This window comes from Anabas testudineus, chromosome 1 (assembly GCF_900324465.2).
Source record: "Anabas testudineus chromosome 1, fAnaTes1.2, whole genome shotgun sequence".
In the NCBI taxonomy this organism is placed as follows: Eukaryota; Metazoa; Chordata; class Actinopteri; order Anabantiformes; family Anabantidae; genus Anabas; species Anabas testudineus.
The window spans coordinates 8,031,473-8,046,039 of record NC_046610.1 but is presented as its reverse complement, the minus strand read 5'-3'; the positions used below and the strand labels follow the sequence as shown (position 1 = coordinate 8,046,039).

Here is a 14,567-nt window from a genome sequence, read left to right as displayed (position 1 = left end):
TTTAATACTCATACCATCAAGAGATTTACTTTATTGTAACATATACAAGCTTATTCAGCAACATTCAATACTTTAGTCTTATATGACATATATACAAAAGGCACACCTTGAAATTAATCTTTTTGTATTGTTTTGGTATTTACAGTGCAAGATCCTGCAAAATACTGAGTGACACTTACAAAAAGTTGTGCTCACATATAGATCAGTGTCATGACAGCTTAGATTCGATACTTAAAAGCCTGAAAGTGGTAACAAAGCATCACAACAGCAACAGTAAACATAAAGGATTCAGTCAGAGAGTTATTATCTTAGCTTTTTGAAAGAAAACACACATAAAAACACAAGTTTTAACCAGTTCTGCACCAGCATGAAAGAGTGGCCTTTTACTGTCACGCATGCCTACATGTTCAACAGGATTTCCCCATTAAAACCTGCAGCTGGAGGGAGTCACACTGTAACACAACGAAGAGGCTTTGAGCTGAAAAAGAGAAGCCATCAACAGACACTATGAGCAATTATATCTGTGAGGGGTGTAGATGTGTACACTTTAAAATGAACACATAGTCTTTAACAGCATGAATCAGCAGAACTCGGGGGTTTGGTAGCTACAGCACCGTGTTTGTCTTTTACAACAAAAAAATACTGTACGTTTACCTGGCATAACAGATACAGCTAAATACACAAAAAAAAAAGCAAAGCACAGAAGAAACAACACAACAATAAATGCAAAACACTGATCACTGTCATAACAAAGGAGACACTGAAGACTGTGTGGAGGAATTTGATATGAATTTCTCCACCTGATTATTTTCCTGTGAAAATGAAAGTAATGTCTGTAAGTGTCGTTTAAGTGTTGTGATGTTGTTTCCTGGCAGTCACATCAGCCCCTGTGGTCATAAATGTTGCCGGATTGCTGTAGAAAGGTCAGAACATCCAAGTTGGCAACGATGCATTGTTGACTGTGTGTCCTTGTATACGTCCTTTGTTTACCTGCAGTAAAGCTATCATGGGAGAAAGAGGTGACAGCGTCAGCCTTCTATAAACTTTGGTCATGGAGTTCGCTGATGAGTTCAGGAAATTTGATGTAGGAAATTTCCTACTTCCTACATCACATTTTTGCAATATTTTACTGGCAAGCTACAAAGAAGACGAGGAAAAGAAATTGGCTGCAGGGAAGGCACGCCCAACCAGTGTCCCTCACACCTACTGTCCTGTAGTCCAGCCACTGCATACTACTGTAATCACTGAGAATCAAGTCAGACTCACCTTCCACTTAAAAAACACGTGATGCTGACAAGCTCCAACAACACCAACCACAGCACAACCTACACTTTCACTACTGGTTGGTGTAAGCTGAACTCATTATTATTATTAAATGCACTGTGCACACAAACACAAGTGAGACACAGTGTTGGCCAACTCGCCTACTTACCTGTTTTCCAACTTTTACAGTTCATAATTTTTATTTAATGAATAACAGACAGAACAGACAAAACAACTATACATTACCTACAAATCACCAAACAGCAGACAGACCAAAACAGCTAAAAGACATGAACGCTAATCCTGCTCCGTGTCCACTGAGCTGACAACTATTGCGAATCAAGTTTGCCAGAAAACCTTATAAGTTGATGCTCTATCAGTGCTGCACGTGGAGGATGAGATCAAATCAAGTCAAATGCTAAAAGTACACATTTATGCACTTAACTAGAGTGACTTTTGCTGGTTTTTAACTTAGTTTCATCCCATTGTGTTAAAATACCACTTTGCTAAGTTTGCTCCACTGTGGTTCAACCTCCTCCAACATAGTGTTATTGGTTGGTTTTAAAACCTGCTTCTTAAGCAGCTTCGACCACATTGTGCATGTTTTTTTTTCCCTTTAATTTGATCCACTATTGTGCCAGAGTTACTGTGGAATTTCACAGGTCTAGCGAACAGGGCGCAGCTGCTGCAGTCGATGGCATCACATTGTGCAACTGCAGCAGCAGGAACATCACACTTACTTCTGTTTTGAGATCTCTTGTGTAACCAAATGTGTACAGAGTGCCTCCGTGTGGAATGAAAGTGCCCTCTAATCCTGACACGGCTTTGGAAATCAAATCCTGAGAAAAAGCGGTGTGTGTGAATGATGTTGGTCAACAGTTAGTGGAATGGACCTTGCTCTAACTTTCCCAGCCCGTTCAGTAAGAAGAATATCCCAGGGTTACGTTGAGGCAACAGTTGTGGCCACGCATGGCTGTTGTAATCACTAACAGATGTTAAGGGTTGGTTGAGCTTTTCAAACAGTACCATGTGGAATGACAGAAAGGTCACAGTTGATCAGTCATAGTTACCCTGACACCAGCTGGTGCATCTAAACAAACAGAGGCTGGCAGAAAAGTGGAAATGATTTAGAGAGACTTCTTCTTACCAAGGTCAACTGTGGATTTGTGTTGTGTTCACAATACATGCACACAATGTATTACCAGCTGTGTGTAACTATTAATTGAAATGTGTGGACTGTGAACTCTACATAGGTTTCTGTTTTGAGGCTATTCATAATGAGATGTAGGTAATTGCAGAACTGTTCATCCTGTGATTTTGTCATTAATGTTGCCACAAAAATTCAAGGTTCACAGAAGTACAGAAAGGAAAATGCTAACAAATTCAAAAGGTACTACACAGTATGGTCAATACAGCTCTTTTATTGTATGCTGTTTTGTTATCTGAAAAAGTAATTTTTGAATTAATGGATTTTCCAAAGTGAAGAATGAAGTGTTATCAGGATGTTTCAATAAGTGTAAAATATACTCACCATAATTCTAATTATGCATCTTTAGAGCCCTCTGCTGTTCCACCTAAAACAAAAAGACAAGCAAACCTATAAATATACAGTATATTCATGAAACCCTTAAAGATATAATCATAAATGTCTTAGATATGTTGCAATAAAATACAAAGAAATATACAGAATAAGGTAAAATTACTGATGTGAACTGACATCAGACAGTGACCTCAGGTTCTTCGAAATACTGCATGTTTACTTCTTGCTAAGCAGCAGTGACCTCTGCTGGATAAACTTTACACTGTAAACTCATGTCACTGCTGTAAATGTTCCCTGTGAAACTTTCCGGTTAATTAGACCTTCTTTAACTTTCTTTACTTTACTCTCTATTGCACAGTAATTGCACATTAATGTGCAGTCAGTGGATGTGATGATACTACCCACAGGAAAATCAGGTTTCAGTTGTAATGGGAAGAGGCGAGTGAATAAACTATTAAAATACTTGGGTGGCCCATTTTAAATTCTTTCTAGATTCTTTCTTTTCTTCTGTTCAAGCTTCTAGAAACTCACCACCTTTGTTCATCCACTGGTCCAACTCCTCCATTTCCAGCTCCAGTACAGAGGGCACGTCTTCTTCAAACATGGGCCTAAAATGCACAAAATATTTAACAGATTAAACACAATGACCAATAACCAACATCATAGTGCCTCTGAGAAAAGTTTCTAGTTACAGCTCATAGTTAAACATGTTATTGTGTGTTAGCAACAGCTTGCTAACTTGTTGTTCATTGTTTCACAGCTGATTCAACTAATTTAGATGCACTGTTTGTTTCTTGCTTCACTTGATAATAAACTTTTATAACTACATAACAGAACAAAAGTATAAGTAGTTACTTTAGGTTGTTTATTTGCTGCGACTATAAGATTAGCACTAAGACAAACTATCTTGGAATAATGATTGAAAACACAGTTAGTTTTTCCTATTCTGTCAACAGTGCATGAATGCAGCACTATCAAACAGTTTCACTCTTGTAGAATCAGTTTAATTTTACTAGTTTAAATATTTTGTTGTATGTTGGCTAAATGTTTTTCTTTAATTGTTTAGGCTTGTGATATTCTAGTCCTTATTGTTTTTATTTGAAATGTGTTTAAATCATTGCGTTTGTCTGCAGTTGCACAGTAAGAAGAGACAAAGTAATGTAGTTCAGTCAGGCGAAGGATAGAGGATTTTTGAGCTGTTGTGGATGTAAGTAGGTGAGGAAATACCAGAAAAACAAAGAAAAACTATGGTATAACCACATGAGAACCCGTGGTGACACGATGGTCTGCCACACTGTCATATGCACAGGAAATCCTGACCTGCTTTGTCATCGTTTCCAAACAGATAATGACACACTAAAGTGGAAGTCTTACTAAGCATTAGACACGAAGACACTGTCCTTTAAATTAGCAGCTGTTGAACATTTCATTAGATTACATTTTTAAAACTTACATTGGCACCTTCTCTGTGCAGGATTCATCTAAATAGGGATCTTCTTTTCTTAGCACTGTGAAAAAAAGAACGCACTTCAATCATATTTAACATCAGGAAAAGGCAAAAATAAACAATTCATAAGCTGAATACATGTAGATATTGAGTCAACAGCTTCAAGGTGTCTATAAAACTATTTTTTCTTGTAACTTTAGATGCACTAATACAAACAGAAGATTGCATTTCAAGATTTGTAGATGGCAACTGGACATTTTTACGGCATCAACAGAAAATGTGACAGCACAGTACACAGACCTGTGTGGACAGGTGAGCTGATGCTTTAAATGAACATACCTTCATTTTTTGAATTTTTGCTCGACCTTCGACAGATAAAAATACCGCAGACTATCAAGCCGATGATTACGACCACCAGCACTGCAGGAATTATGATGATGATGAGATACAGGTCCCCTTCTGTCTCCACTGTTGTGGTGGTGAGTCCCGTAAAGCTGGGCTCCTCAGTTGTTTCTAAAACGCCTGCAGAAGCAACACAATGCAGCTAGGTTTAACTCCTGGTAAAGACCTGTGATTTGCCACCTCAATTACAATAACCACTGCCAAATGCAGAATCTTCTTTCTTTGCATCTGTTTGCACTTGTTACAGCTCAGAGTCCTGTTATCTGCCTAATGATTAATAAAAGTAACCTGCATATAAAATTATTTTTACTTTCACAGAATCTAGAAACAAATCTATACATGCTATACACGTGATCACATGTTATGTTTGACAGACCAGAAGTTTCGAAGCTCCGGCGATGTCCCGAGCCACTGCCTTCTTCTAAAGTCCCATCAAGACAGAAAAGGAGAACGTTAGATTCAGTGATGGTCTTTTGAGGGTCAATGCTCAGTCAGTGACGTCTGGTTGTACTGTAAATTATTATTTTTGACCCATTCTCAGGACACATGAGCACTAAGAAAACCCAATAGATAAAAGGATCTGGAGAAAAAAACATTTAGAAATGTATATTAATGACTAAATGTATGATTTTGTATTAAACTGTGTGCTCATGGTTAAAAAAAGTAATCTTCTCTTAATAATATTATATATATCAGAAAGAAAAACAGCATCATGTAGCTTAGATGATGTTGTGAACTTACCTGGAGCTGGTGTAGGTGAGGTTTCTGGGGGTAACGGGGAATGAGCATCTACAAACACACAAAATCCCACATCAACATCATCATCATGACAATATTTACAGTACTTGTGGATTTTAATGTGTCAAGTTGTTATAAACAACAAAAAGTATGTGGACATGAGGATCCGTATTCCCATATCTGTCTTGGACAGTCACTGTTTTACAGAGCAGTTTGTTTAAAAGCATAAAATAAATACAGTTTAAAGAATTCTAATTATAAGATGAAGATTAAGCTAATTGTCACTGTGCAGGTGTAGAGCCAACATCTTAATCCAACAGTATAGCTGTGCACTAAGTGTAGAGAGCAGAAGTTGTGACTGTGAGAACCAGGGGAAGGTGGATCCCACACAGTTCACAGTTTCAAATTCAAGAAAAGCTGCAGACTTGAATTCAGACTGTTTGAAACATGCAGGATCAGGATTTAAACTGGATTTTGGAACCTCCAGTTCCTGGTTGAGTGATGGAAGCTTTGAGGCTGCGATCAGATTCCCCTCTGCTGACCCAGGGGCTCTGTGCAGGTCAGACAGGTTGTTCCACAGCAGACTCTGAAAACTGCATCTTCACCATGTTGAAACATGAATGGGTTTTCCCCAAACTGTCACCACAAAGATAGAATCTCCCCACTCTTATCTATCTTTACACAGTACAAAAGTAGAGACCAGAACCAAACACAATGTCCCCAGAGCAAAACAATTTAGTGGTATTATTTAAACTTTTCTCTGCATTTAAAGTTCGTGTTTTTACATTTTGGTGTTTTAGAATCTCACACCTGTAAGATTACATTTCTCACCATAACCAGCCATTGTTTTTATAGCTTTACAACATGTGACAGCTGTTATTTGTATTGTATTTATGATGACAAGGTGTATTATGAATGTGAGACCTCAGTGAGATATATCTTTGGTTAAACAGAGGGGAAATATTAATATTTTTTACATTTTAACTAGGATGTCAAACCAAATAAAGAACATGGGCACTATATGCTGATACCCCCGTCTCTATACTTTTGGTCGTTTTCTATTTTCTGTGTCGTATTATTCGTGTCCTGACCTGTGGCCTCTGGATCAACTGAGTCATCAGTGTTTTCTTCTTCCGCCTGTGGTTCATCGTCTTGGCACAACGCTGCAAATCAACATTTCCTATTACTTTATATCATGTCACTGTCACATAATAAAACAATTACAAAACAAGCCAAACAAAACTGTTAGTGCTGCGAGGGATTTATTATCTAGGTTTCAAAAACAACATGTGAAGCAGATGTCAGTTATATCATACAGGAACTTGCTCAGACTTCCGTTTAACATGATTTCAGTTGCAGAAAAAATCAAAACTGTTGCAAAATTCATATATTGGACAGAGAGGAGTAGGTGGAAATGTTCAACACGTTGAGTAATTAGTTTGCAACAGTGCTTTGCCATGTTGTACAATATTTAACCTGGTGAAAAATGTTTCTCCTGCCTAGAAGAAGATGACAGATTTGAAATAAAACAGGGGAAGAACACTAGTCAGCTGTGTACTGTACGTTTTACAGTTGGTTGCTCTGATCTTTGCTTCATACAGATTTGAAACTGATTAGTTGGAGTTTCTAAATGTCAGTTTTGATTTAAAACTATGTCTCGTATTAACATATAAAGACAATCATTATAAAGAAATATGAAAGTTCTTCATTGTTTTTCCAACATTAACCCAATAAACACTAGTTACTTTTAGTCAACACGCTAAGGAAAAAACAGGGAGGAGACAGGAAAGCGGAGAGTGTGTGGTGCTGTTAAAAACACAAGATCCCGGTCCTACCTGTCCGAGTCAGCGAGGTCAGCAGCAGCAGCAGCAGCAGCAGAGGGGTCTTCGCCCAGACACCTTTCATGTTACCAGGCTGGGAGGCAGGCATAGTGCCATTGTGTGTCCGTTTTCTTCTGCACTGTCACAGCATCACACTTCCTGATTTGACTTCACACGTTAATGGAAAGAAAAAGAAGAAGAAAAAAAAAAAACACCCTCACACACCCTCAGACTCACACAGATAACTCACTCGGATGTGATGCAATCAACTGTGAGCCTGTAGCCACAAGTCGGACGACTCCTCGGCTGCAGTACAATCACATTCCTGCTGGTGAGGTATGCGGCTCGACAGAGTGAGGGGGAAGCTGAACAAACTTAAAGGAAGGAAAAAAGTGTTTGCATGAGCTCAGTGGGTGCCAGTTGGCCCACTGTATCCTGAAAAATGTGTTAATGTGCGCAGCTGCTGCTTAAAATAACCTCAAGACTGTAAATTTACTGTGTCTTTGTTGGTTTGTTGATCTGTGTCTTGATACTCAGCTCAGGCAGGATCATACTGTAAATAACTCTGATGAAGGATAAAAGAATGACGCTTGATGAGTTGTGTTTATTATCTGTTTGTGATCATGGTGCGGCCTAATTTAACACTGAGCATGTTTAGTAACTTCATTTCAGGACTGCAACTACTGATTAATCAATATTTTTATTATATTATTATTATATTATCATGTGAATCTTGAATTAATACTGTTAACTGTCAGAGAGCAGAGATAAATGACTGTCACAATGCTCCAGTCTTAAAGGTCTGTGGGCTAAGGTGACACCTTCACACCTGAACTGTATATTAATGACTTTGCTGCAGTGTCACGTCGCTGAAAACACAAACTCCCTTAATTTTACAGCTATTCTGTTGGTGGCTGCTTGACATGACTTTCACAAGGGGCGGTTTTGTGATTCCAACACAAAATAGAGGTGTATTTGTGATGTTTTAACACTCTTAAAAACTACCTGCTAATTGAGCTAATTGGAAAAATGAAAACGTATCAACTAGTACCTTTCAGTTTGTGTGTGTGTGTGTGTGTGTGTGTGTGTGTTAACTGCAGCTACTCTCAGGGGAAAACGTGTGTGGGAGATGACACAACATTCAGCAACATTTAATTTTATTTAAGAAGAAGAAAAGTGACGTTCTCAGTTATCAAAACAGTGGCACTTTTTAAAATTTGTCTAACGATTGCAACTTTAACCCAGCGAAAAAACGAGCTCAGAAAACAAGTGAGAAGAGAAGATGTGTGGTTTTAACACTGAACCAAGAAGATGGTGGTGGACAGCATCACAGCTGGGGGTTGTGCATTTTACAGCCACAGACAAAAGTCATTAAAACATTTTATACTACAGCACATTATTGGAAATGTGCTGTAGCCACGTCTTCTAGAGAGCCAGGGTTGAGCAACAACTCAAGTATTTGGTAATACTGGAAGGGTGAAGTAATCCAGAACAACATGTTCAAACAAAACTCATTTCTGTTGGGATAAATTTAACTTGAATGTAAATATTAAGCAGTATGAACATAGATCCCACCTCACTTGTTGGAACAACGTCACATTTTCATGTCCAGACACTCAGAACCTCTGACATCGACTTCACGATGAGTTAGGGGATCAGTAATACACACATTCATCATCAGGGGACCATGAGTGGACTGAGCTAAATATCCACCACGTAGTGTGGTTAAAGAAGTTCTTACACCCTGAGATCGTTTATAAAACAAGTAGTAACATGTCACTTTATTGATGCTTAATAAATAATTTACTAATGTTTTATGAAACAGCTACAAGAACAAAAGTTCCCGTATTGTAAAACACAACTCTCCGATGTTTATCACGTATATATTATTCATGCTGATATAAAATGTTGGTAATTCATTAGTTATTGTTCTGTCGCTTTTTACCAGTAAATAAATGAGTAAATGTGCATTTTGAAATGTTACTTCTTTATTAATATGAAGTTTTATAGTCAGGCATTATAATTGTTGATAAAAATCTATGACTGTTTTATAAGTTGACCAGATAATAATAGACTAGAGATTTTTCACAATCCCGTGACCCAAATATTATTATTAACGGTTTATTACCAATATATAATAATAAATATATAAAACATAGGCATTATTTTCAAACAGCAATACAGCACTTAGTTAACATTTATCTCTTTTGTAAATATTGTACCAATATAAATATATTCACTGAAGTTTAAAGTTTATTCCTGACCTTTCAAACTGTAGTTTAGAAAATATGGTCCATTATGTATCTCTGGAGCTTTTAATGTTACATAATTCCCTTCTTACATGAAAAATGCCTTTACTGTCAATAGTTTTAACTTCTTCTCTATTCTTGTGCTAAAGTTAAATGGAATCGAAGTTGAATTAAACCATGAAATACTCAGACGACATCTATGAAAGAGTAAGTAAGTAAATTAAGGTTTAAGATCTCATTATGGACATTAGATTAAAATGATAAAAGGAAACTGAGTGATGATTTTCTGAAGAATCCATTTTGTAATCTTCCTTTGTCATAAGTTGGCCAACTCATACTCCCACAACAGATTTTTATTTATGTAACTGACTCATTTAATCTGAGTCAGTCTGTGAACTCACATCAGTCGATACTTTACTTTGGAGTGGAAAAGTAACAGAGTACATTTACTCAGTTATTGACCTTAAGTACAATTTCTGAAGTATTTGTACTTTAATATCCCTACTACTTTTACAATAAATTCAATTCAATTCAATTCAATTTTATTTGTATAGCGCTTTTTACAATTGACATTGTCACAAAACAGCTTTACACAAGTTAAGAAACTATGGAAGTTTACATGAACAGTGAATGTGTATTAATCATAATAATCAGATTCTCCCTGATGAGCAAGCCGAGGGCGACGGTGGCAAGAAAAACTCCCTGAGAAGGCAACAGGAAGAAACCTTGAGAGGAACCAGACTCACCAGGGAACCCATCCTCATATGGGTGACTAAATAAATAAATGAATTAATTAGTTAATAAACTAATTTTACAATGAAATCCAGTTATTACCAAGGATTGGATTCCCTTTTCAGGTGTCCCCAGCCTGGGGGTCAGGTGACACAAGATCTACTGCAGCCTATTGCTTTTCTCTCAGCTTTCAGCTGAGTTATCTTGTGAGTTTAACTCTGGGGCTGAATAAATGATAATATTGTATTTAGTATAATTCACCTTAATCTCAAAAGTAACTAGTAACTACTGTATAATTATCATATAATTGTAGTGAAGCCAAAGTTTCAAGTAGCAGAAAACAGACATACTCAAGTAGAAAAACCTCACAGTTGTACTTTAGTACTATAATAAATATACCACCGATATTTTTTACATATACACTTGCATTTTGAAGAATGTGTTAATAAACATTTTTAAGCGACACATTTAATGAACTTTAATTTGTGTCACACTGGAACACTGGTTGTTTTCTCGGCGACACTTCCGGACGTAATTCAATGACGGACCAGTCTACTTCCGGTCTAGTTGTCAACAGATCAGGACCACGCGTGTTGTTAAACTGTTAAAATGGTAACGCTAATGTGTACATTTACTGTAAGGTTATTTCTGAAAACAAGGAACTTTGCTAATTAAAGGATGAATGCAGTTATTTTAAATGCATTCAAGCCTGGTGACATTTGTGATAATGACGTTTATCGATCTGTTTTTCAGCCAAAGCTTCAGAAAGGAAAAGCATCGGAGAAAGTGGTTCATCCGTACAGCAGGAAGGCTGCTTACATGGCCCGAGAAGAAATCAGACTGAAGAGAAAGGAGAGGTGTGTTAAGACTACAGAGAAACATCAACGCACCTTCTCAGTTTTACACTATTTGCTGTTGTAAACCGTGTTTAACTCTCTATTTAAGGCATTAAGGACGTTTGAAATCCACTTTAAGATTTGGGAAGCCTTTATTTTATTTATTTATTTTAAACCACTGGACATTTCACTGCGTTTGATCCTTCTGTAAAACGATATATAAAATTTCGACTTGATTAACAAGGAGACTCCAGTAATAGTTGAAAACAGGGACGTTTCCTAACCCCATCTAGACAAGCTGGATCAGAGCTAAGTCAAAAACCATCTATAAATGTCTCTGCACGACACTTTCTGCACTCATGCAGTGTCATATTCACATAAAGTGAACAGATTAGACACAGTGTATTGATGCTAACCTCTAAAACAAGTAGAGGAAGTTAGGTTAATGTTGGCCTTCCCATATATATTTAGTTTTTAATGAGAGCTTTACCTTTAAAGTAGACAGTCACTATATTCACATTGTTTCCTCTGATACTGCAGACAGAAGACTGACAAAGCTACCCGTCTGAGCGGCATCGGTGAGCTTATTTTATTTACATTTACCTTAATCACTTACATCATATCATGTTGAAAGAATAAAATAACCGTGCATTAAATATATTTTCTCTGACACAGGTGAGAAGCTGTTGTGGTTTCAGGGTCGGCTGGATTCAGAAAAGACAGTTTACACCAAAAAAGAGGCCTGCGACATCATCGAGAGGTGGGGTCATGTGAAAGTTGTTTTGATTATAGCAGTCAGTGATTCATTTAATGAGAGTATTTGGACGTGATTATGATTTTATTAATATAATTATGTGTCTGCTTGACACTTTCCTTTGTTTATGTCCACTGAAGCTGCATCTATTTAATTAAATTCTCTGTTCCATATTTTTCTGGGACTGTACTTTTAGTGTTGGTGCAACGGTGAAGACATAAAATCACTGACATGTATCAGCTTTTAATGTTTAGTGTGTGTTTTCTTCGTGCATGTTCAGATACCTCCAAAGATTTGATTCTGAACTCGAGCAGATCGAGCTGATGAATAGCATCAAGGGTCGTCAGGGTCGTCTCCACAGCGCCAGAGAGGCCGCCATCAAACAGACCATCGAGCGGGAGCGAGCGCAGTTTGAGGGCGTCGGATTTGGTAAAATACTCACACGTATGTTAATCATGTATAAAGTGAGTGTTGAAAAATACTCTGTCCATTAAATCCTGTGTTTTGTTATATTCAGAGATCCCAGACATCATCAATGCAAAGCATCTGAAAACATTCAGGTGAGTGGATGTGTGATACAGTCTGAATTGAAAGTTTTACTCTAATTTATTTTAGGAGGGAGACAATAAAGAGTCTTTGACTATTATCTACATTAGCATTGTATTATTTTAGAGTCTTAATAATGTGCATGTTCTTTCCTGTATGTGACACATGTAAAATATTTAATACTAATTAATTAATATAATTAATTATATTATTAACATAAGGCATATGAGGATTCATAAACAGACCTTCTGACCAGATCTTTAATATTACATTTGAATGAGTGAAATAAATATGAGAACATGATTAAACAGACTGTCTTTATGCTGCTATTAGTGTTATGTTGTTCCATCGAGTCTGTAGACTGCAGCTCTGAGATATTCACAACCCGTGCGACACCAAATACAAGTGTTTGTTTTGGCAGGGAGTGGACTGGCGACCTGAAGAAACTTCCAAATATTAAACTGCGCAAGGTTTCGAAAAAAGGTCTGGACACGAAGAATGAAGGAGAGGAGAAACATGAGGCGAGTGAGGATGAAAATGATGAAGATGATGAGGAGGCAGACGAGGCGGTGCTGATGTCGGACTCAAACTGAGGCTCTTCACACCTCACGTATTAGTATCAGAGCTTCATGACAACTGACCGTCAATCATCAGCCTGTCCCATGTGCTGTGAGAATATGCTGCTACCCCTCGACTGTCCAGAAGGTGGCGCCATCCCCCAGAGATGGAAAAATAAAATGTTCACGTGTGCCCTCCTTTTAGATTGTCTTGTTGCTCAGTAACACCAGACTGTGAAGGGAAGTTGTCATTTATTGCACAGACAAAAATGCTTTGTATGTAACCTGAATAATCCATTTTTATCCAATCAGAGATAGAAAAAATGGAGTGACAAAGACGTCATGTAGGGGATATAAGACAGAGGAAATAGGAAATCAGTGACGTTACAGTGATGCAGGTTAAAAAAAGAAAAGTGGACAAGTGTAAACAACGCTCGCCTTTAGCCGATTGGCCGAGCCGTCACTCGCACACAGTGTAAGTTCAAATTGAAGGACCTTGCAGAGCAGGACCACATAAAGCTGCACACTGTCAAAACACCACAATCTGAACAGGCTACTTGACATTTGCTATGTTAGGAAATCGTTCTTATGATAAATAAATTGTCAGATGTTATATTTTCAGATATTGGACTGAGCTAAAGATACTGTTTAAAGACCCTGTTGATAATAACTGACTCTTTGGTGTCTGTGGACCTGATTGTCTAGAGAGTTGAGGCCTCAGTATGCTTCAGATATAGAGCTTGTTAGATCCTCTAACGTCGTCTAACTTCACCTTTACTGCCCCGTTTTCTTCACAGAGCAACTGTCCGGGTGGTGTGTAGGTGTGTGCAGGGTCAACAGTCAGGATCTATTGTTTTTCAATCTTCACATCAGATTTCTGTACATGTGTGTAGCATCTGTAGCAGTGACTATCAGACACTTAAACGTCCTTTGTTGCCACTTTCTTCACATCCTGACCTCAGGTAACCTGCTGTTTTTCAGTATTCCTGTCATGTCATGTACTGTATTCTGTTTACTTAGTTACATTAAGTTTTGGCAAAAATAAAGTACAAAAATTGACAATTGTGCCAAGTGAGGACAAGTTGAAGAGAAATTTAATGACATTTTCTATTCAGCCAACAAAACATGAAACATTTCAGATAATGTAGATGAATATTTAGTCAAAGTAGCAGCACGTGTCCTAAATGTTTTGGCATTTGAGTGACGCTGCTACATTAAATGTTGTGGAACTACTTTATGTGCCAAACTGAAAGAATTTCCCCTTGTTATTGTTTCCCAACCATTTCACCAATTACTGCGCCAACAAACTAGTATGAACGGAGCCTAGCGTGTGTGTTTGTGACTATAACTGCCTCCTTTATACAGAGATTTGCCACATGTGCAGAGATGATGGAGTCAGCAGAGTTTGACCTGCTCTATCGAGCTCTCTGTGCCACTTGCAACACTTTGTGCTCCATTTGGGAGAGCTGTGAGCACCTTTGTCTTCAGATGTGGTTGTACACAGTTTGTTTGAAGCATACTGAGACCTTTAGTTAATAGTGTCTGCGAGGTGTTCACGCCTTTAATCCACATTAGTCCAGTTTTTGAAAGTGCATATAGAAATAAAATGGTGTTGATAGAACATGTAACTACAGTCTTTACACATCTTCCTTGCTGATGGCTTTTTTCCTGTTAAGCTCTTTT

At 37.6% G+C, this 14,567-nt stretch overlaps 2 protein-coding genes across 3 annotated transcripts; one reads left to right on the top strand and one right to left on the bottom strand.

Moving 5' to 3' along the window:
- tmem154 (transmembrane protein 154) lies at positions 1–7,430 on the bottom strand. Of its 2 annotated transcripts, none has more exons than XM_026360431.1 (9): positions 7,226–7,430; positions 6,482–6,553; positions 5,394–5,441; positions 5,029–5,073; positions 4,590–4,772; positions 4,257–4,311; positions 3,338–3,411; positions 2,795–2,837; positions 1–1,001 (listed from the first exon to the last, which is right to left on the bottom strand). In XM_026360431.1, the coding sequence occupies exons 1-8, from the start codon at positions 7,317–7,319 to the stop codon at positions 2,806–2,808; spliced, it is 603 nt and encodes a 200-aa protein (XP_026216216.1). In that variant the 5' UTR covers positions 7,320–7,430; the 3' UTR covers positions 1–1,001; positions 2,795–2,805. The 2 variants fall into 2 exon arrangements, with proteins under 2 accessions (XP_026216216.1, XP_026216215.1); XM_026360430.1 differs by having other exon boundaries at positions 3,335–3,411; positions 7,226–7,427.
- Positions 7,431–10,734: 3,304 nt separating this feature from the next.
- tma16 (translation machinery associated 16 homolog) lies at positions 10,735–14,512 on the top strand. The gene is made up of 7 exons (XM_026360115.1): positions 10,735–10,803; positions 10,945–11,048; positions 11,568–11,605; positions 11,703–11,787; positions 12,062–12,210; positions 12,299–12,341; positions 12,749–14,512. Exons 1-7 carry the CDS (start codon positions 10,801–10,803, stop codon positions 12,918–12,920), a joined length of 594 nt encoding a protein of 197 aa, XP_026215900.1. The 5' UTR covers positions 10,735–10,800; the 3' UTR covers positions 12,921–14,512.
- The last annotated feature ends 55 nt before the right edge of the window (positions 14,513–14,567 follow it).